Here is a 21,462-nt window from a genome sequence, read left to right on the forward strand (position 1 = left end):
CTTTATAACAAGAAATCTGGTCTTTATGTTATTTTGATCAATCAATGTTACCGTGATAATTTTATTTTAATACATATATTTTTATATTTTCAATTCTATCGACACTTCATATTTATACAAATTTATTTTTCAAATTATTTATTAATCATATAACAAATCAATATTATTTTCTCCCACTTTATGTACATTTTCAGACTATTTATTAAAATTGATAACCTTCAATCCACGCCACACTTTCAAGGTCGCATTACGTAACTCGGACTGTATGGTCAATTAATTAAGTAACTAATTTATTATGTGAAATTAAGTGTGAAGCGATTGGATAAGTTTTCCCAACACAAAATTATTCGAACCCTTAGCTCAAAAAAGGAATAGGACTAGATTTTATTCAAATTGTAGTACTCCATATGTCCCACCATTTTAGTCCCTTATTCCATTTTGAGACGTCTTAAAATGATAGTCCACTTTTCTAATTAATACTATATAAAAATATTATTTTTACTAAATTGACCTTATTTAATGTTTCACTTAAATGTGAAAAGGATGTGTGAAAATAATAAATAAGGGTATAAAAGATAAAAATATAAAAATTAAATGCATTTTCTTAACATGTGTGAAAAGTGGGAGGGGACTAAAATGGTGGGACGGAAGGAGTAATATATAGTACTATGATTTATTTTCTCGTACCTTTAAGCGAAATTATTACTCTCTCCCACCGGACTAATTTGATGCTTTTTTTAAACACAAAATTTAAGGAGTTGGTGTTTAATATTTTGAGTGTGTTGATAATAAAGTGGATAAGTACTAATTCCTCCGTCTAATGAATCTTGACACGTTTCTATTTTGGGTGATAATATTACATTCTCTCTTCCACTTTATCACTTTTATTACTCTCTCTCTCTTACTTTATCACTTTTATTACATTATGTCTCTTACTTTATCACTTTTATATTTTATTAACTACACACTTAAAACACTAATCTACAATTCCTTAATTCCCATGTCGAATCCAAATATTCTTAAAATTTGAGTGCGGATCAATCCGATTATACTTTACGCTCAGTTGTACCCAAATTTTTGTGTGGAAAGAAAGGGAAAAGATACAAGGTCAAAGAAGTTAAATATAGAATGACGTAAGGTGTGACGGTTTTGTTTTGGCATAATGAGGATGATTGTGGGGGCCCCACAATTCAAAGTCAAATGAAAACAAGCTACCTCACTGCTGACATAATTGTAGGTTGTTTCTTGAGTATTACTCTGGGTCGTCCGAGCTTGGAATTTTTATGTACAAATTCTTATAGTAGTTTCCCGCAAATGTTCAGATTATATGGGTTGTCTGCCTCCAGCAACACAGATGAAATTGTACAAACAAAATCCCAACAGATTATAAGAGTGGTATGGGTTGGGTAAGGTTTTTGGAAAAGAGAGAGAGAGAGGTAAGGGTAACTTTGTACGGATTAATCAAATAATTTTAATTCAAAGTATTCAATTCGTTATTTGATATTCAACATAACATAGAACCGGTATTGTATTATATAATTAGATGGAAACGACGTCGTTTCAGGTACAAAATTTGACCGAAAAATATATTATTAAACATATATGGTCGAGTGTTTATTTGGTAAATGTATTGTTAGTGAGCTTCATATTATTTAAAATATCGATTTAAATTATTTTTTTTCTTCAAAATTGTGAATTGAATATATTTGAACCGGATCGACTATTAGGAAATTGTGTGTTTTTTTTTATTAAGAAATTGAATTGAAGAGTAGGAAATTTGGAATCCAATATTTAATTTGTATTGTTTTGAATACAGTTAAAAAAATATAAACGAATATCCGTGTGCAAATCAAATATAAAAAGCAAATAAGATTAGAAAGATATTCAAATGTGTAAATATTTTATGAATGTGAATAGAATACAATAATATTCGCTTCAATTTAATTCATTTACATAAATTTTATGAATGCGAATAAAATACAATAATATTTGCTTCAATTTAATTCAATATATGTTATTTTATGAATGCGAATAAACTACAATGATATTCGCTTCAATTTAATTCATTTACATGAATTGGTAATGGCCCTAAATTTATTTCAAAGAGAAAATGAAAAATGAAAAAGCTACATTAACTTATGACGCCCGACACTTAGCTAGATCGCTATATACTGTCATATGTGTGTGCAGATTTGGGTGTTATATTTTACATAAACGGACTATCAGGATTTGGACATAAACGGTTTCACAATAACAATGAAAGAAATGGAAGAAGAGTAAGTTTCCATAACAATATAGCAAAATTGAAGAGAAAAGATAAGGGAGTTGCAATTTACAAATACAACAACATGTAATGTTATGTACCACTATGTACAACCGCAGCAGCAGCAGTTGTACTGCTTCTGACTAGGCATTTGGCATCATCTTTGAGTCTCAACAATTTCTGTAAGCGCAGCTCTTCCATGGCTTTCTTGCTTGCCGGAACTCTTGGGAAGCGACACTTTTGGCATGGGATTCAGCCATGATGTTAACACTGCAAGTATATCATGCTTTGCCATTATATCCACCCATTTTTTGTCCATCCAATCCTTTGAAGCTCTCACATTCCTCCTCTCCACACTCATGAATTTGTTCTCACCTGCAATATATAATTATAGGTACTGTTTTTGTCATGATCTAATTGGTTCTTGCAGCACTTGAAAATAGGAAAACGATTATTTTGTAGTATTTGATTTTCAGATGCATTAAGTTGATAGAGATCTAATGGATGGAAGTTGATAGTACCTGGGAAGTAAACTTGAAGGCTACTTTTATCAGATGCGCCGAAACCAATCACAACACCTTCCCACCAGCCACGGCACCACCATGCATCTACTGCTGCCCCTACTTCAAACCTTGCATCTGATGAATCCCAGCTAGGCCATGGCCTCACTGTAAGGCGCCCCGCACACCTCACACCCAATCTATCATTAGCTGCTTCTCTGCCTGCCGCCACCCATTCCTACAAATCCCACTCAAATTAGCAAGAGCTTCCTAAAAATAACTTCTTTATGAACAACCAGTAAAATGTATGTCGTATGCTACATTTTGAATCCATGTATTGCAATTTATTCCTTGAAAATGATATAAGGAAAGGAATATCATGCCTATGCATTTACACATATAATATATATATATATATATATACCTCCAGTTTTCCAGGTCCACCACAATCTGTCACATCATAATATTGAACTTTCAGAAGCTTTGTTGATGAGCGTAATATCTTGCACCTTAACCAGCAGCCTCGCATACCACTATCCTGACAAAGAAGCTCAATATTTTCATTAACATTAGGCAACATTTGATTCTGTGGCTGAGTCACAGGCTTATTTTTTACAGGCCCCAAGTTTGCCAATTTGATTTTTGAGCACTGATGAGCAGGTCCACATTTTGCAGATTGATTATCCTTAGCTAAATCGTTCAAACCATCATCACCTCCTGAGACAGTTTGATCCACACTGAGGATCTTAATTCTCTTACAAGTTTTGGTTGCTTCGCTCTGAGGACCACATTCATCTACTTCTTCAGTCGAATTTTCTCTACCATCACTTGGCCCGGGGATGTAATATTTCAGAGAGGTGAGTACAGGTTGCGCAGAGTAGCCACAAAATTCAGTGAAGTTGAATGCGCTGACACTTTTCTTTTTAAATTCTCTATGGCACATAAAATTTTTAAACGACAAACTAAGGGGAAGAACTTCATCACACTTCTTAAAATGACTAGGTGCCAAAACCGAAGCTAGACCATCAATATCTTTTGCACTAAGATGCTCCTCAGTTGAAGTGATGAAAACTTCTCTAGACTCGGAACATAGCTCAGGTATCAGATGCTTGATGTCCTCATGGAAAAGAAATCTTCGCACTCGTACCATTTTTTCCCCCTGAAGGGTCTCATACATGTCTTCTACATAACCAAGGTAGTCTTTTTCCCTTCCACCCAAGATCCATACTACTGAATGTACCTGGACATGCAAGAATAGTGAAAAAGGGTTATGAAGGCCAGTTAAACAATGAAATGAATTCTAACTCCTTGAGACTAACAGGTATCTTAGTTTCATTCCTGCAAAAAGCTGGATAATGCTTCAGCTGCTTGCTGCATATCCAAGCTTCGCCTAACCACAAAATTTCTGATTCTTTTGCCACCAGTTGTATCTGAAAATTAAATCTTCTGTTAATAATCAATTGTTGAGAACTTAAAACTTCTATCTTAGCTTAGCTTAGGCATCACACAATATAAGGACCAGCATAAATAATAAACAACCTCCTCACCCACGGGGCCACTACGCTGGGAGAAACGAGTCATCAGGTATAAAAGATGTTTCAGATGCTGTGTTGTTTCCATTCTCTGCTGATCTGCAGAAAGTTAGGAGAATGAAAAGTCAAAAGTTGTTGATATGTTCACTTTAGAATATAATCCAGAAAAGCTTCTTTATTACACCAATTTTTCTGTTACATATGCATAATCTCATTCCTACTTTACTATTAATTTTCAAAAGTTGGATATGAACTAGCAAGCAATTCAATACAATTATAAACACAGTTCAGGGCATCGATGATTTAGGGGCAGAGCACAATGAAACCTGTTTAAAGTTCCTAGAGAAATTACTGAAAGAAGTTATAATTAATATTTGGGAAAGAGAAAAGGAATCCCTGGTCCCATAACAAGTAAAACTTGAAGAGCTACGTCAAAAGTACAAATGAACCATTTGATCAACAAGAGTTAGAATCATAAGCTGTGAGATAATTTAACATGTAATTCAAAGACCAACCCTACATGCAAATGTCAAGTGTTGGCGTCTTAATAGATGCTTCTATCAAAGATTTGACAAACCATACTATCCCAAACAAAAGTGCAAAGAATGAGACAATAGAGATCTCGATTCTTCTGTAACCTCAAGGGGGAAGAAACTTAAAAGCAATTTGGCTTCAGCAGGATTTTTATGTTAGCTGACGCATTCAACGCATAAGAATAGGCTTTCTCACATAGAAAACAATTGCTATTATATGAAATAAACGGAGGAAGTGAATGCATATTAGTAAAACAAATTAGTTACTCTCCAACATCACCTATAAAATTATATTTGTGAGATTCAACATCAGCACAACCTACCTTAAATGGAAGATTTTTCCTTCATTTAGTATTTATTATAGTATAGGCAGACTTAATTTCAGCAAACCATCAAGGGTGAACACATCACGCATGAGTATGCTCAAATAGTGGCAAGTCTTCCAACAAAGTAGTGATTTAAGGCTTGTTGAGTCACTTATGAATCTCCTAGGGGAAACATTAAGATGATGAAATGAAAGTTCAAGGAATTACAGGTTTTCAAGTTCATTATACCACAACAATATCTGCCTCCATTTTCACCACTAAAGGAGTCTGGGTATGTCATTTCGTAGTAATGGAAATTAAACTAAAAAATCTGCATAACCTTAAGTGATAGTTTTACTAGAGTGACATGATAACAAATTGTTTCAATAGAAACAGCTCTTACAGTAAAAATTCCCTAATTTATCTACATTGTTACCTTGAGCTCAATACAGAATGAGGCGATAACTCCAAAGCTCAAAAGAAGAGGAATTGTTTCAAAAGTGCAGAAGATAAATAAAACCATGTATAGCCACAGAATACCAAATGCATTCTACCTAATGTTGACGTTATGACCTACACGTGCCTGATTTTGATATTTCTCAAAATAATCCTCTCTGCGAAGTTTTAATTTTTTTCCAACTTACAGATTCCCGTAATAAATGTCGCAAGCAAAAACACATTCATAGCTGTCCATCAACAACCTAACCTTTACCCAAGCCAAGCTCACTGAGTAAGCCGACGGAAAACAGGTAGATTTGCAGAATCCAATCTGTCACCACAAAATCAGGTATCAAACTTAAGTAGATCTGAAATATCTATAGCAGCTATATGCACGTTGTTGAAGATTTTTCAATATCTATAGTAATCATATGCATGTCATTGTATGTGAATGCAATTACTTCCTTTTATTTGTGGCACAGCTTGCAATTACCTGAAACATTTTAAGCAATAAGTACATAATCTGGCATAGAGCATCCTCTACCATAAGTAAATCTCATGGCCTTATTCACCTCATATCTTTCTGTTTACATAGTTGATGCTTTTGTAGACATCCATTCAGTGGGTATGGCATTTTATATTTTCCATGTGACCAACTCATCTTTATCATTCTAGAAGCAATGAAGTTTATTGCTAGACCTTATCAGGTACTTCAAGCGAAATACATTCTTGTAAGCAGGAAAATTAATTGGCTGTTGGACCAATATTTTTTTACTAATCAGTTCAATGACCCCTTCCTCCAAAACAAACTGAAAACTCAAAAAGGAAATTAAAACTAGTCATTGCAGCAAAATTGTGTCTAGTCTTCCTACTAACTGTCCTAGAAAGGATACAGTAGCATTCGAGAGGAGCTGAAATTACAGTTGTTTGACCAGAATTTTGAACAAAAGAAAAATGGTGTGATTTTAATGAAGAATGATAGAAAAAAAAAGTTACTCCTACTAATTATCTTTAGCTCTCATGAACAGATGCTGCAGAGTTTCACTTAGAGATGATTATCTAAGGGATGGTTTCTTGGATGTTATGGTCCAAAAACCATGAAAACTGCATATGATATCTCTTGATATTGACATAAGATCCAACAGAACAGCTGAAGTTCTACATTCACCCTACTAAATCACTAATGCGCTAAGGAGCAAGTGCATACTTGAATCTGCAAAGATTGAGCTGCTTCCTGAGGTCACTGATGTGAGAAACTTGATGACACTTTTTCTTGATTTCCACCTTGTTCCAGGCTCGTGGACCCAAAGGCTCGTAAGTAGTCCCCAGTCGGCAAATAGATTATACAATTTGCATTCCTCTCTACCCCGACCACAACAAGGAGGTAACTCCCAGTAGAGTCCCTTAAGGTAAAGTGAACAATGCGGCTGCCCTTTCTCTGAGAAATCACACGCTCTTCCCATCCTCTCACCACATCAAGGAGGCAGTGTAGGAAGCAAAACATTATTTCAACACAAAATCCCAATCAAGAATAACGCAAAGAACAAGAGATCATTTAATAAAGGACATGAATTTCAGTAGTGGTGAAATATGCTTGACCGTTCAGAAATTTAGCTTAATCAGTAGGATGATATTGGTTGAAAAATCCCATAAAACACTAAGAAATTCCTGATTAATAAAATGCAGAGCCAAAAGTAAAAGTAATTAGATAATAAAGCCCACGGCGTCTAAGAAAGGAGCAGCCTTCAATTTTTCTGAACTAACTAAAAAGATGGAGTGTTTGATTAATACCAACAATGGACTTGGCCGTTTATTCCACGAGATGACGAATGAAAACTCAGCGTACCTGAAAGGCGATTGTGCAAAATTCGGGAATAGATGAAGCAAAGAGAAGCTTGACTCAGAATGCAGAATAACACACATAAGATAAGAGTGATCCGGCCTCAAGCTCGGAACAAGAAGAAGACAAAAATAACTAGGATGTTCGGCGGTTAAAATGACACCGGAGAGCGAAGAAGAAGAAGAAAAGAAAAGGTGGCGGGTGGTGTTGGCGGCTTTAATTTTTTGTTATTTCGTCGCTTGCTGGCTTCGTCTTCTTCAGTTTGAAGAATGTTCAGGAGCATAATTTACACAATAAGTAATTATTATATGCTCTCTTTTATTATTGAAAAATAAGAGATGAGAAAAGATGTTTATGTTAAATCGCATCTTAGGAGTAATTTTTTAGGTGAAAAAAAGTTTATCACATCAATTATATACTCACCGCAAAGGATAATTATAAATAAATATAACTTCCTTCATTCATGAAGAAAAATTTTATTCATTTAACCGATTCGATTATTATGTGACGAACATCAATTTTAAAAATAAAACTCACAAAAATTGTTACTTGGAGGATTTGAAGATGAGTCTCCAACATATACAATGCACTATTTATCCTCGACATCGAGACTTTTTCTTGTTCTTTGAATATAATACTCCCTCGATCCATCTCCCAAATAATTATGTAAAAGGATTAGAGACGACACAAGTTTTAAGGAAAAAATATTAATTAAGGGTTCATTTGGTGCTAGGGAATACACCTTATTAGCTAATTTAATCTAGATTGGTGCATGGTTTGGTATTCAATACATGCATCGTGGACGGTCCTGCGATATGTGAAGGCCCTGAACTAAAAATTCGAATTATGCAGGATAATTAATACCGCCTCCCCCCTCGGATTACGCAGGATAATTAATACGGCCCTACAATTGTGTCCATTTTTAAGCTTATCTAACATAGAAATATGGATACCAAACGAAAATCATGATTAATTAACCATAATAGCCAACAACCAACCAATATTAGTAACACATATTTATCCACGCTAATAATCTAGTTTACTAACTATACTGATTAATCCCTTACTGAGCACCAAACGAGCCCTAAGTGTATTAATTAATAGTAGAGAAAATGTGTTATAATTAGTATTGAAAGTGATGAAAAAACCTTACAATTAGTTTCGAGAATGATGAAAAGTTAAAAAGTAAAAATAAATAAAATATTATTACTGGTTGGGTAACGTCCCAAAAATTGGGTATGAAATTATTTGGAAGACGTCCCAAAAAAAAATATGAGAAATTATTTGGGGGACGGAGGGAGTATAATTTTATTTTAACTAACTATCGATTTTTTAAAAAAATAATACTTTTGAGTTTTGATGATGTCAATAAAAACCCGGAAATACCATTGGAGATTTGGAGTCTAGAGATGGTCCAAAGTTTTTCAAGTCTAGCGGCAAAATATCACTCAAGTTGCCCAACAACAACATCAACAAATCAATAGATTATTTTTTTTAATGGGTTGAGTAAAGGATTTGCATGCCCAGTACACGGAAAGAGAGAAGGGCATATATGATGTCTCTCGCATAGGGACGAGCAGAGGGGCGGAGTTAGACTTTCGATTCAGGGGGTTCATTTTTTTTATTTTTTTTTTAAACGTGATTTTGGAAGTGTGGCGAAGTAAATTACTTATTTTTTTTTTAATTTTTGCAATTCCGTCCTTCCAATTTTTTTCGATCGTCGAATTGTTAACTCGAAGTTTGTGTAAATTATTTCTCCATGTAAGAGCATGAGTAACGCTATCCTCGATAGCTTACTCGAACTCGAGTATTGCACTCGAGTAGCCGTTGCAAGTGAGTGCTACTCGAGTTATCGAGTATGCTCGAGTGCAATTTTTTTTTTTTTAATTCTCTTCTCCTCTTTAAAAATTTCTCTCTCCTCTTTAAAAACTAAAAAAATCAAGTAGGCTATCAAGGAACCCCAATGCAGCACTACCTACTCAATAACACAAGTAGGCTATCAAGGAACCCCATTGCGGATGCTCTAATATTCATATTATGATGTATTTTGCAATAAAATTACTATATATTGAAAATTGTGGTTCAAATACAGGATACAATATCTTTCTAATTTAGAATTTTTTTAATTTAAATTGTACAAAACGACGTTGTTTAGGCCTCACAAAAACGACGTCGTCTTTATTAATCCACGTAAGCTGCAATTAACACTCTGACGATCGAAAAAAAAAATAGGGGACCTAATTGAAAAAATTGAAAAAATAGTGATTCAATTCGCCATACTCAAAAGTCACGTTAAAATTACAAATTCGAAATAGTTTGTGATTTTATTTGTCAAAATCCCATAAAACTTTGTAAGGCAAAGTAACTTTCAATATCAAATTAAAAAAAATAAATCTCTAAAATACTCCAATATAAGCATGATATGTATAAATTAATTATGTGTTCACTTCTTCAAAACGCCTTAACTCTAAATATTGCATATCAATTGCAGTATAAAATAGCTCAACATGATAATAATGTAGATAAAATTATATATATATTTTTATTTTTATTTTTATTATAAAATTACAAAAATACCCCTACTATTTTTGAAATTTTTAGGGGGGCCAATGACCCCCCTGCCCCACCCCTAGCTCCACCCCCTGGGGATGAGTATTCGAATTTCAGAACGATTTTTTGCCTAATCCGATCTAAAATTTAAATCACCCCAAGCTAAACTTGTAATACCGTAATTTTCTTTTTATGAAAAGGTGTTGGGAAATCATCAAGGAAGACCTGCTCAAAGTCTTAAAGGAGTTTCACGCTAATGGAAAGCTTACAAGAGGTTGTAACACCGCCTTTGTGGTCTTAATACCGAAGAAAACTGCAGCGTCGGAGCTAAAAGACTACATGCCCATTTCACTTATTAACAGCCTTTACAAGGTGTTGGCTAAAGTTCTTGCTCTTAGAATGAAAAAGGTGATGAATCTCATTATTTCAGAAAGACAGAGCGCTTTTGTTGAAGGCAGATGCATTCTTGATGGAGTTGTCACTTTAAACGAAATTGTTGAGGAGGCCAAGAGGAAGAAGAAAGGTACTATACTTTTCAAAGATGATTTTGCTAAAGCTTATGACACGGTAGATTGGCATTTCCTCGACAAAATGCTTGAAAAGATGAATTTTAGAGAAAAATCACTACAAGAAAAACGCCAATAGACAACGGACAAAAACCGTTGTCTATTAGAAAATCGACTGTTGTAAATGAGAGTATTGTCTATTGGAGGGCGGTCATAGACAACGGTTTTCTGACCGTTGTCTATTCTCTAATAGACAACGGACGGAAACCCGTTGTCTATTCTGTAATAGACAACGGACGGAAACCCGTTGTCTATTCTCTGATAGACAACGGCCGGAAACCGTTGTCTATTCTCTGATAGACAACGTTCAAAAAACCGTTGTCTATTCTAATATAGACAATGGTTTTTAAAATATTTTTTTTTGTAATTTATTTATATTTTCTGATTTTTTAAATATATATTTACCAATACTAAAAACTCATAATAGAAAACTAAAAATACATATATTAATACTAACAATCCATACATTCATTCAAACATTATTAATCCAATATTACATCCAACATCACAAATTTCATCCAACATTTGAATCTTGATACTTTTACTTTTGGGCTGAGATTTGTATTCTGGGAGTCTGGGTCGGGTTCGGCGATGGCGGCAGCGGAACCACGGTGATTTCCGATCTGCCAAAGAGGGAAATGAGAAGAGAATTTCAGTTTTTAAACAAAAAGGGGAACGAAATGAAAGGAATTAGAAACTCCAACTCTTCTCGCCTACCCTTTTCTTCTCTGCTTTTTAGCACCAACTCCACTCTATCCTTACTTCATCAATTTCCTTTTTGGAGTAGCATTCTCCTGCAAACTATAGGGACTCAATTACATCATCTTATTGCACATTAGCATGCTTTAGCTTGAAATTTAACTCATGTTTAACTCATCAACACAAAGCAAGCAAGTTATAACACAATTAATCACCACAACTTCTCCAATCAATACTAAAAGTAGTTCTTCCCTTATTCATAAATCAAAATTGGCTCAACACATAGTAACATACCCAATATCTTCCAATTTCTATCATATATTCACATTCCACGCTCCTAAGTGTTCAATTATATAAGCATCAAACATTTAGCTATTTTACCTCAAGCGTCACACAGGAGTTGCATCCTCTAATCTGAGTATTCTACTTTTATGGACTTAACTAACTGCAAAACAAACAATAACATCATATTTCTTGGGATATCTCAAGTTGAAATCATATTAAAGTCACTTCAAATATGTAATCATATATGAATCTCAACTTTGAAATATCATATAAAATCAACCCCTTCAAAGAAAAATACAAGCTTTATCTTTTTAGAAAGATATTAAAGTCTATATTTATCAGGAATTTACAAAAATACAATGTCTCAAGTGTATAAGAAGTTATATCACCAAAGGCAGAAACTGCCACTGACCTACGCTTCTTCGTGCAGTACATTTCAGAAATTCGTTTGACATATCTAACGGTGTTGGATTTAGCTGAAATTTTGCAGACACGTACCACTCATGCCGAAGTTATTACAGTAAAAATTTCAAGTTATTTAGACTACGATAACACCATCAGAAGCACCTCGAAACATACTGCCCTGTCAAGCCGAAAACTGACAGCAAAGTCCCTTTGTTTCAACTTAACATATAATTCATACTTTTGTCAAATACAACCATAGGGACTCAATTACATCATCTTATTACACATTAGCATGCTTTAGCTTGAAATTTAACTCATGTTTAACTCATCAACACAAAGCAAGCAAGTTATAACACAATTAATTTAACTCATGTTTAACTCATCAACACAAAGCAAGCAAGTTATAACACAATTAATCACCACAACTTCTCCAATCAATACTAAAAGTAGTTCTTCCCTTATTCATAAATCAAAATTGGCTCAACACATAGTAACATACCCAATATCTCCCAATTTCTATCATATATTCACATTCCACGCTCCTAAGTGTTCAATTATATAAGCATCAAACATTTAGCTATTTTACCTCAAGCGTCACACAGGAGTTGCATCCTCTAATCTGAGTATTCTACTTTTATGGACTTAACTATCTGCAAAACAAACAATAACATCATATTTCTTGGGATATCTCAAGTTGAAATCATATTAAAGTCACTTCAAATATGTAATCATATATGAATCTCAACTTTGAAATATCATATAAAATCAACCCCTTCAAAGAAAAATACAAGCTTTATCTTTTTAGAAAGATATTAAAGTCTATATTTATCAGGAATTTACAAAAATACAATGTCTCAAGTGTATAAGAAGTTATATCACCAAAGGCAGAAACTGCCACTGACCTACGCTTCTTCGTGCAGTACATTTCAGAAATTCGTTTGACATATCTAACGGTGTTGGATTTAGCTGAAATTTTGCAGACACGTACCACTCATGCCGAAGTTATTACAGTAAAAATTTCAAGTTATTTAGACTACGATAACACCATCAGAAGCACCTCGAAACATACTGCCCTGTCAAGCCGAAAACTGACAGCAAAGTCCCTTTGTTTCAACTTAACATATAATTCATACTTTTGTCAAATACAACCATAGGGACTCAATTACATCATCTTATTACACATTAGCATGCTTTAGCTTGAAATTTAACTCATGTTTAACTCATCAACACAAAGCAAGCAAGTTATAACACAATTAATCACCACAACTTCTCCAATCAATACTAAAAGTAGTGCGGATCTGGGTGTGTGCGTTGGGTGAGAAGAGAGAAAGTGATAGAAAGAAAAGGGAGAGGAGGGAGAAGATGGCGGTTGGCCGCGATGTTCATAAAAAAAATTAAAGAAAAAAATAGTAAAAAAAATTAGTGAAAGAAGAGAGAGAAAAAAAATTAGGTATTTTCAAAACCGTTGTCTATAGTTATAATAGACAACGGTTTTCAGACTCGTTGTTTATTACCGCCCTAAATAGACAACGTTTTTTCCAAAATCGTTGTCTATAGTTATAATAGACAACGGTTTTCAGACCCGTTGTCTATGACCGCCCTAAATAGACAACAGTTTTTCCAAATACGTTGTCTATAGTTATCATAGACAACGGTTTTCAGACTCGTTGTCTATGACCGCCCTAAATAGACAACGGTTTTTCAAAACCGTTGTCTATAGTTATCATAGACAACAAGTTTAGAAGCTTGTTGTCTATATTATGTTGTCTATGAGCTGAATTCTTGTAGTGAATGGAGAAATTGGATTGACGGATGTCTCAATTCAGCAACAACCAATGTTTTGGTTAATGGAAGTCCCTCGGGCGAGTTCAAGTTGGAAAGAGGCCTCAGACAAGGGGATCCCCTATCTCCGCTTTTGTTTCTTATCGTGGCAGAAGGGCTGAACCTCTTAGTGGAACGAGCAGTCGACAAAGGACTTTTGGAGCCAATCAAAATTGGGAGGGAAGGGATTGAGGTGTCCCACTTACAATATGCGGATGACACTATGTTTGTTTCCTATGGGAAGAAGGAAAACGTGTGGGCAATCAAATGCATACTCAGATTGTTTGAACTCCTATCAGGATTGAAAGTTAATTTCGATAAAAGTTGTTTGGTGGGAGTTGGTCTAGAGGACTCCAAGTGCGAAGAGCTGGCTGCATTGCTCGGCTGCCAAGTGGATGAGCTCCCTGTTAAATATTTGGGAGTCAAGATAGGAGCAAGCTTGAGCAGAACACGAGATTGGCAAGAGTTGGGAAACAAGATCACAAAGAAGATTATTGGGTGGAACCACAGGAAAATTTCCTTCGCAGGAAGGGTAACTTTACTTCGCTCGGTCCTTCTCTCTTTACCAATTTATCAACTGTCATTTGCCAAAGCCCCTAAGGGGGTACTGTCTGAAATTCGTTCCATCTGCTGCAAGTTTCTTTGGGGGGGAGGGACTGAGGTTAGGAAAATCCACTGGGTTAAGTGGGAGGAGTTGTGTAGAGATTTGAGCTCAGGAGGATTGGGAATAAAAAATCTTGAATGGTTTAACAATGCTCTCATTGCTAAATGGATTTGGCGGTTTCTTAATGAAAAAGACCTTCTGTGGGCTAGGGTGATCAGGGCAAGACAGGGGGAGATCGATTGGGATGGCGAGGGGTTTAGAGTTGCAGGGGATAGGGGTACGAGAACGGGATGGTGGAAAAAGGTGTTGAGTTTAAGTAGGGGGGAGAGTGGGCGGTGGTTGAGGGAGAATCTCATGGTGAATGTCGGGGAGGGTGAATCGCTACTGTTTTGGCACCATTGTTGGGCAGGAGAGAAGAGATTGGTGGATAAGTTTCCAAGACTCTTTCATCTTAGTACCAAATAGGAAGGGTTCATTAAAGATTTGGGAGATTGGGTGGATAATGAATGGGTGTGGAAGCTCACCTGGAATCGAGAGCTGTCAGGAAGAGAGTTAGATCAGCTCAATAACCTTTTTTCTTCTATAAAAAATGTTCGTGTGGCTGCAGGCAAAAGAGATGGATGGAGTTGGAAAGCCGCAGACAATGGGATCTTCACCGTTAAATCGGCCTACAAAGCGATGAGCTCAGAAGCTAGATCAGATCAGCCCAGCAAAGAAAAGAATGAGTGGCAGCTCATTTGGAAAGCTCCAGCTCCCTTCAATGCTATCACGACCGCTTGGAAGGTCTTAAAAGGGAGGCTAGCAACATGTGACAATCTCCAAAAAAGACAAGTGGCGATACCAAGTACGGAGGCGATTTGTACCCTTTGTAAGTCGACAGCTGAATCTATCGACCACTTATTTTTTGAATGTGCCAAAACTGAGGAAATTTGGAAGGCGATTTTGTCATGGATTGGACAGCAGGCAGCGCTTCACCACAAGGCTAAGGAACACCTTATAGCTTTTTCCAACCTTGGAAATAAGAAGGATAAAACCTTCCTGTTGGGAGTGTGGATCTGTTGTATTTGGTGTGTGTGGAAAACAAGGAACGAATGCAAATTTAGCCAAGGAATGTGGTGTAGAGAGAAAATGTTAACCGAGATCAAATCCAGATTGTGGGGGTGGAGAATGGCATTCAAGCTGCCGACTGCGGTTAGTGAGTTTCGAAGTTGGATTGCCGTGGCGAGACTTAATGCTTAGGATGCTTCGCTTTTGATCTGCTTCTGAGGATGTGAGCTTTCTGCTCTTTTGTTGTCTTGCTTTCTCTTTGGTTTTGAATTCTCTACTCTTTTGTTGTTCTTTTCTTTAATTGGTTTTCCTTTGTTCCGTACGGTACCTCTAGTACCTTGATTTTATAATGGAATTTTTTCTTTGCCTGATCAAAAAAAAATAAATAAAGGCCCGTCTCAGAGTTAGATAAGGTCGTAAAAAGGCCCATTTTAGATTTAGATAAGGCAAAACATATCCAAGCGCTCCCACCACCACCACCACCCATCTAATTTCAAAAACAATCCTTTGCCGATTCAATCTCAAATTCCCAGAAAAAATGAACACAATCAGAATCGAGGTGCTGCACTTGAATCCCACAAATCTGAGAAACCGTAGCCCAACTAAACCCAGATTCAATCTCATAAACCCCTCTTCAATATCCTGCATTAATTTTGCGAGCAGAAGGCGCGGTGACATCAGCCTAAAAGTATCAGCATGTGAGGAAGGCGAGATACATTCAAGCGGGGGCGGCGCGAAAGAGAATTCTAGAATGGTGATGTTAGCGGCCGTATCTGTGGGAGTGGCGCTGTTTGTGATGGGGTTTGACGATGAGAGGGCGTTGGCGTTGGGGCCGGAGGGGCCGTTGATGGAGGAGTTTTGGGACAACATGAGGAGATATGCACTGTATGCTTTGACGGTGAGCACCGGCGCTCTTTGGGTGCTTTTGGAGCCCATCGTCGAGTTGTTGAAGAACCCCATCTCCGCGCTTCTCCTTGTCATCATTTTTGGAGGTGGCTTTTACATTCTGTCGCAAGTTGTAACGGCTATGATTGGCTTGTCTGATTTTTCCTACGATTATAGCAACTAGCAACACCTACACACTTTTTTTTATAATTCTCTTTGCTCATCTTTGTGTTTTTAATATCTTTCCCATTTCGCTCCTCAATATTATCAATACGTTTTCTGTAATGATTTTAGCAATAATTGCATATCAATTTTCTTTTTACATTGATGCAGCAGCAGTATTAGATTAAAGGGGAAAAAATGTCTCCAAACTCCCACGAATACATACAAACAAATTTATTACTTAATTACCAGTGGTGTTGAGTATAGCATACATGAAATAGTAAATCATGGAGAAAATTATTGAAAGTGGTAGTGAAGTGAAAAGATGATCAGCAAGAAACGGAGGAGACGGAGAGCGGATAGGGGAAGGTGTTAGCATACTGAAAAGAAATGGATTCACCGGGGTTGAGGGGCTGGCCGTCGTTGACAAGGCAATCATCGTAGTTAAGGCGGCGGAAAATAGTGGGGTTGATGGTGCGGGCGGAGCTGAACCAGCCGCAGCTGAGGTGGATGTCGGAGATGCTGCAGCTCTCCGAGAGGCACACATTCTCCACGTTGACGGAGTAGGTCGGAATCCCGCTGGGGAGCGGCGAGGTTGCGCCTTGAAACACCAGGATGCTGTCCTTGGAACACCCCATCTCGCCGCCCATACCGATCCGCTCCGGCCCCACCTCCTGTATTTCTAAATAATACATATATAGTATGTCAGAATTTCTGAAATTTTTATACATATAGAATGAGGGTTTGTTAAAGTATATATGTATTACCAGTAGTAGTAGTAGTGTTGGGAGAGATGAACAAGTTTCTGGGATAATTTTCCTTCTCCTTGGGAAATACTACTACTTCTTCACTGCCGCTTCCATGAACGGGTTTCGATGCACCATCAATACCAACAACTGCACCATGCATCCACCAAATTCCTTAATTAATTACTTTGCTCTTCAAACTTCCAACCGAATTAATTAATTAATTACAACTTAAGCAAAAAATACTTTTCGCGCATATCAGTAAAATGTAACATGCGAATGTATTACAACACAACAGCTTTGTGGTAATTAGGGTTATTATTCTAGTAATACTTATGCATTCGTGTTGAGAGTATATATATGTAGGTGAAATGTAATCTCATTTACAGATCAAATTATAGAGATTGAGAAAGCTGTAAATGATGAAGAATTAATTAAGCAGATTAATTTAGTTGTAGTAGGGAGATTTCCGTGTGCACAAGCAGAGATGGGGCCGGGGTAATATACCGGCGAGAAGGGCCGTAACAAGAAGAGCAAAACCGCAAAGCATTTCACCTCTGCTTCTCATCAGGAAAGTACTGCACATCAAAAGGAGATATATTTAGTGCAAAAATGCAATATTTTTGTTGTCGAAGATATGAAGCAGAGTAAATAGTTAATACAAACCAACTTCAAAAAAAAAAAAAAAAAGGTTAATACAAACCTGAAGAAAAGAAAAAAAATCGTGGTCGCGCGTCTGTGAATCTTATCGGAAGGGTCTGTCCAATTTATAGCAACGGGGAAGCATTACTTATTGCAGTCTGCACGCTTCAATCTTCCTGTCACTATAAATTAATTACATACAATATTATCAAGTTCCTGTGTGTGTTGATTTTGAATGTCGTAATTTATGGGGCAGTATAAAAAAGAAGTAATTGGTTTTTCTTTCTCTTTTTTGGGAGTCAATTAATTGCCATTATTTAGCAATTGTCTTAGTTTAAAAATAAAAAATCAAATAAAGATATACATAATTAAATTTTAAAAAATCTAAATATGTTAATTTAGATTATATATATTGGTTTAATGTTTCTTAATAACTTGTAATGTGCTCTATTACAAAATGAGAGAGTGAAAAAAATTAAAACTTAAAAATTAGTGGTGGTTAGTTGATTTTAAATTTTGCATAAATTATAATATTGATTTCTCCTTAATTTACAAAATTGTTATTGACATTGATTTGAAATCCTTTTAAATATTGTATAGGGTTAATCATGTTTTGTATCTTTAACTTTTAATATATATTTTTTCGTGTGCGTGTATTGGTCAAGCGGTAAATGGTTAATGCTTAAGACGAAAGGTTTTGAGTTCGAATTCACCGTCACACACAGTGACAGATGTACCTTATCCAGTGTGCACATGCCCCCATAATTATTTATTTTTACTAATTATATATATATATATATATATATATATATATATATATATATAATATTAATTTGAAAGGGTATTTTCTGCAATGAATATCGTAAAGAGTCGTCTATGCGATCAAATGATAGATAAACAGATGAATAATAGTTTGATTGTATATATTGAGAAAGAGATTTTTAATAATCGGTGATGCATGCAAATGTTTCATTCAATGAAAACTCCTAATTCGTAAATTTTAATTTTTATATACTTGAATTATTATGTTATACTCCCTCTGTCCCACGAATCTTGAACCATTTTTTCTTTTTTGGCCGTTCCAAGAATCTTGAGTCATTTCCTTATATGCAAAAAAATTCTCCTTTATTCACCTACCACACTTAACACACTAAATACTATTTTCTTAATTCTCGTGCCGAAAAGAATTGACTCAAGATTCGCGGGACGGAGGGAGTATTTTTTTTAAAACGGGAGTAATATATAGTTTGTGCCCGCATAATAAAAAAAATTCTGGATTCGTCCCTGCAGGTCACACAGTCTTTAAATTCATTTATTTAATACTATTAATAGAATGATGAGTCACTTTATTGGATTTCTAAGTGAAATAACGTCGTTTTATTGGGTGAGGTGGAAAAGAAGTTCCACCTAAAAATCCAACAATTAAATGATGTTTTCGTAAAAACACGGAAAATTAAGGGTTTTTGAATAGAAAGGAAAGTTTGAGGATATTTTTTAGAAAATATTAAAAGTTGTGGGTACCAAACATGATTTACCATATAAGTTGTTAAATATTATATACTACTATTTTCTTTACATAAGGAAGGGGAGTTGTAGATTTTGAACTCGAGATTTTGCTGATAACAAACTAAAGTTTGCATTACTTGAATGTTTAATTAGGACACAACGAATATCATCAACAATAAGGACGTTATTTTTCCCAAAGAAAAGAGACATGAACTTTTGCGTATTTTTCTTGAAAGAACGCATATATAGTAGAGATACTAGTGAAGCTCCTTAATTTCAATAATCCAATATGATTAACAATATGGACGTTATTTTCCCCAAAGAAAAGAAACATGAATGTTTACGTATTTTTCTTGAAAGAACTCATATTAGCAGCGGATACTAGTGAATTGAAGCTCCTTAATTTCAATAACAAATATGATTGCGATTTGTAATGCATATTTTAAGGTTGGTGGCTGCTTGTTTTTTATTTTTATTTTTTTTGGACTTGGGAGAGCCAGGGAAGTGGTGGAGTTTGAACCCTAGATCTCACTGTTCGCAGACAGGAGTTCACGCCGCATGCAAGTAATTAAAACCCAAAATAAATTATGTATGTTATTCATTATTGTGGAACTTAGTACGAGACACAATATTAATTAGCATTAGTCCCTGAAGCGTCGCGATCGCGAAATATAAAGACGATCAGAAATTTTTATCACTGCATTTACTCATTATCGAAGGATTCATTCACCCTAGCTAGCTAGGTTTTCCCTGCAGATTTTCATTTATGTTTCTGCTTTCTAAGTCTAGTGTGGAAACACAAGTATTATTTCTATATATAATAATATTTCAAATGCTATATACTGACTGCGGATTTAATTAATGAAAACACACACACACACACACACTACAATAATGCTATTTTTAATAATTCTTTTTAAGTATAAAAATTATAAGAATTAAAAAAAATTACAATGTGGAGACAAAAATAAAACTAACTAAATAGTTTTTAAATTTGAACCAAATTTTTTTAATAAATTGATTTTTAAAAATATACATTTAATTCTTTTTTTATCCAACATATTTTTATCTAAATAGCACTATTCATATATATAAGGATATATCTAAAGGATTGAGTTAATATAGAAATCCTCCTTAAGATAGGAACTAAGAATCAATATCATCCCTTTATTTCTTTAAAATTAACGGCTGTACGTGATTCTTGTATTTATATTGTAAAATTAAAGGTGGTAAATGCATAAATACCTTATGCAATATGCATTTTTAAATTCCATTTAATTTGTGGATTTTTTTTTGGTATGGATTTATGGTTGCTGAAGTGATAGTTGCATACATTGATGCATATTATCTGTTATGCATCTTATTTACGTTTGATGGCTCAAAAAAAAAATTATTGTGTAAAAACTTGTAACAAATTTGTGTTTGCTTACGAGTGTCTGCATATATTGTTGTAGCATAAATAAATTGTATTAGTTGCACAAAAAAAAAAATATGAACAAAATTTAAATTTTGTTCGATTAATTGCATTTATAATTGTTACATTATATAACATACGTAGTTACACGCAAAGAAATTGTAAAATCTTGATATCTATTGTTGCACAGTTTGATTTTTGTTGCTACACAAATACTGTTTGATGCATCCATAATATGCATAGTAATTTTATAACACACAAATGTTAAAGATTAGTTCTCATTCCTCATATTAAATAAGATTTTCATTAGAACTTTCCAATGTCTAGAATGAATACGCGGAGTAGCCAAGAATAGATAACATCTAAATGTTCCGTTTCGAACATTGTGAGCGGATGTGGTAAAATAGAATAAATTAAGGTTGCTAGCTAGGAACTGATCAGGTAAGTGGTTGGAAGAGTTATTAATTACATCATATTTATATCTAACGAAACTAAGCACTTGGGGTGGTGTTTTTTTTTTTTTTTTTTTTTTTTTTTTTTTTTTTTTTTTTTTTTATCGAACAAAGTAATGTTAGAATAACATTTAGTACCCCCAAACACTCCAAGAAATCACCAAGCCCACCTTATCTCTCCAAACACCAAATTCGCTCCCAATGGGGATCGAACCCGAGTCTCATCACTTGGGGTGGTGTTTATGTGTATAGAAATAGGGTAAATAT

The 21,462-nt window shown here is 35.0% G+C and overlaps 4 protein-coding genes and 1 long non-coding RNA gene across 6 annotated transcripts; 2 read left to right on the top strand and 3 right to left on the bottom strand.

The window, feature by feature from the left end:
* Positions 1–2,228: 2,228 nt before the first annotated feature.
* LOC130985913 (uncharacterized) lies at positions 2,229–7,694 on the bottom strand. Of its 2 annotated transcripts, XM_057909089.1 has the most exons (7): positions 6,779–7,694; positions 5,840–5,902; positions 4,303–4,394; positions 4,083–4,193; positions 3,188–4,003; positions 2,785–3,001; positions 2,229–2,638 (listed from the first exon to the last, which is right to left on the bottom strand). In XM_057909089.1, the coding sequence occupies exons 1-7, from the start codon at positions 7,032–7,034 to the stop codon at positions 2,421–2,423; spliced, it is 1,773 nt and encodes a 590-aa protein (XP_057765072.1). In that variant the 5' UTR covers positions 7,035–7,694; the 3' UTR covers positions 2,229–2,420. The 2 variants fall into 2 exon arrangements, with proteins under 2 accessions (XP_057765072.1, XP_057765073.1); XM_057909090.1 differs by lacking the exon at positions 6,779–7,694 and having other exon boundaries at positions 5,778–5,897.
* Positions 7,695–10,153: 2,459 nt separating this feature from the next.
* Positions 10,154–10,606, top strand: LOC131025504 (uncharacterized). The gene has a single exon (XM_057955298.1). It carries the CDS (start codon positions 10,154–10,156, stop codon positions 10,604–10,606), a length of 453 nt encoding a protein of 150 aa, XP_057811281.1.
* A 347-nt stretch (positions 10,607–10,953) lies between these two features.
* LOC130985914 (uncharacterized) lies at positions 10,954–13,202 on the bottom strand. Its single transcript, XR_009089117.1, has 3 exons — positions 11,608–13,202; positions 11,245–11,328; positions 10,954–11,150 (listed from the first exon to the last, which is right to left on the bottom strand). It is a non-coding gene; the product is annotated as an uncharacterized LOC130985914 (long non-coding RNA).
* A 2,579-nt stretch (positions 13,203–15,781) lies between these two features.
* Positions 15,782–16,593, top strand: LOC130985915 (uncharacterized). Its single transcript, XM_057909092.1, has one exon. The coding sequence runs from the start codon at positions 15,927–15,929 to the stop codon at positions 16,455–16,457; it is 531 nt and encodes a 176-aa protein (XP_057765075.1). The 5' UTR covers positions 15,782–15,926; the 3' UTR covers positions 16,458–16,593.
* Positions 16,594–16,654: 61 nt separating this feature from the next.
* LOC130985916 (TPD1 protein homolog 1-like) lies at positions 16,655–18,034 on the bottom strand. Its single transcript, XM_057909093.1, has 4 exons — positions 17,885–18,034; positions 17,689–17,759; positions 17,203–17,331; positions 16,655–17,117 (listed from the first exon to the last, which is right to left on the bottom strand). Exons 2-4 carry the CDS (start codon positions 17,747–17,749, stop codon positions 16,765–16,767), a joined length of 543 nt encoding a protein of 180 aa, XP_057765076.1. The 5' UTR covers positions 17,750–17,759; positions 17,885–18,034; the 3' UTR covers positions 16,655–16,764.
* Positions 18,035–21,462: the final 3,428 nt, after the last annotated feature.

The sequence above is a fragment of the Salvia miltiorrhiza genome, chromosome 5 (genome assembly GCF_028751815.1).
Source record: "Salvia miltiorrhiza cultivar Shanhuang (shh) chromosome 5, IMPLAD_Smil_shh, whole genome shotgun sequence".
NCBI classification, from domain to species: domain Eukaryota; kingdom Viridiplantae; phylum Streptophyta; class Magnoliopsida; order Lamiales; family Lamiaceae; genus Salvia; species Salvia miltiorrhiza.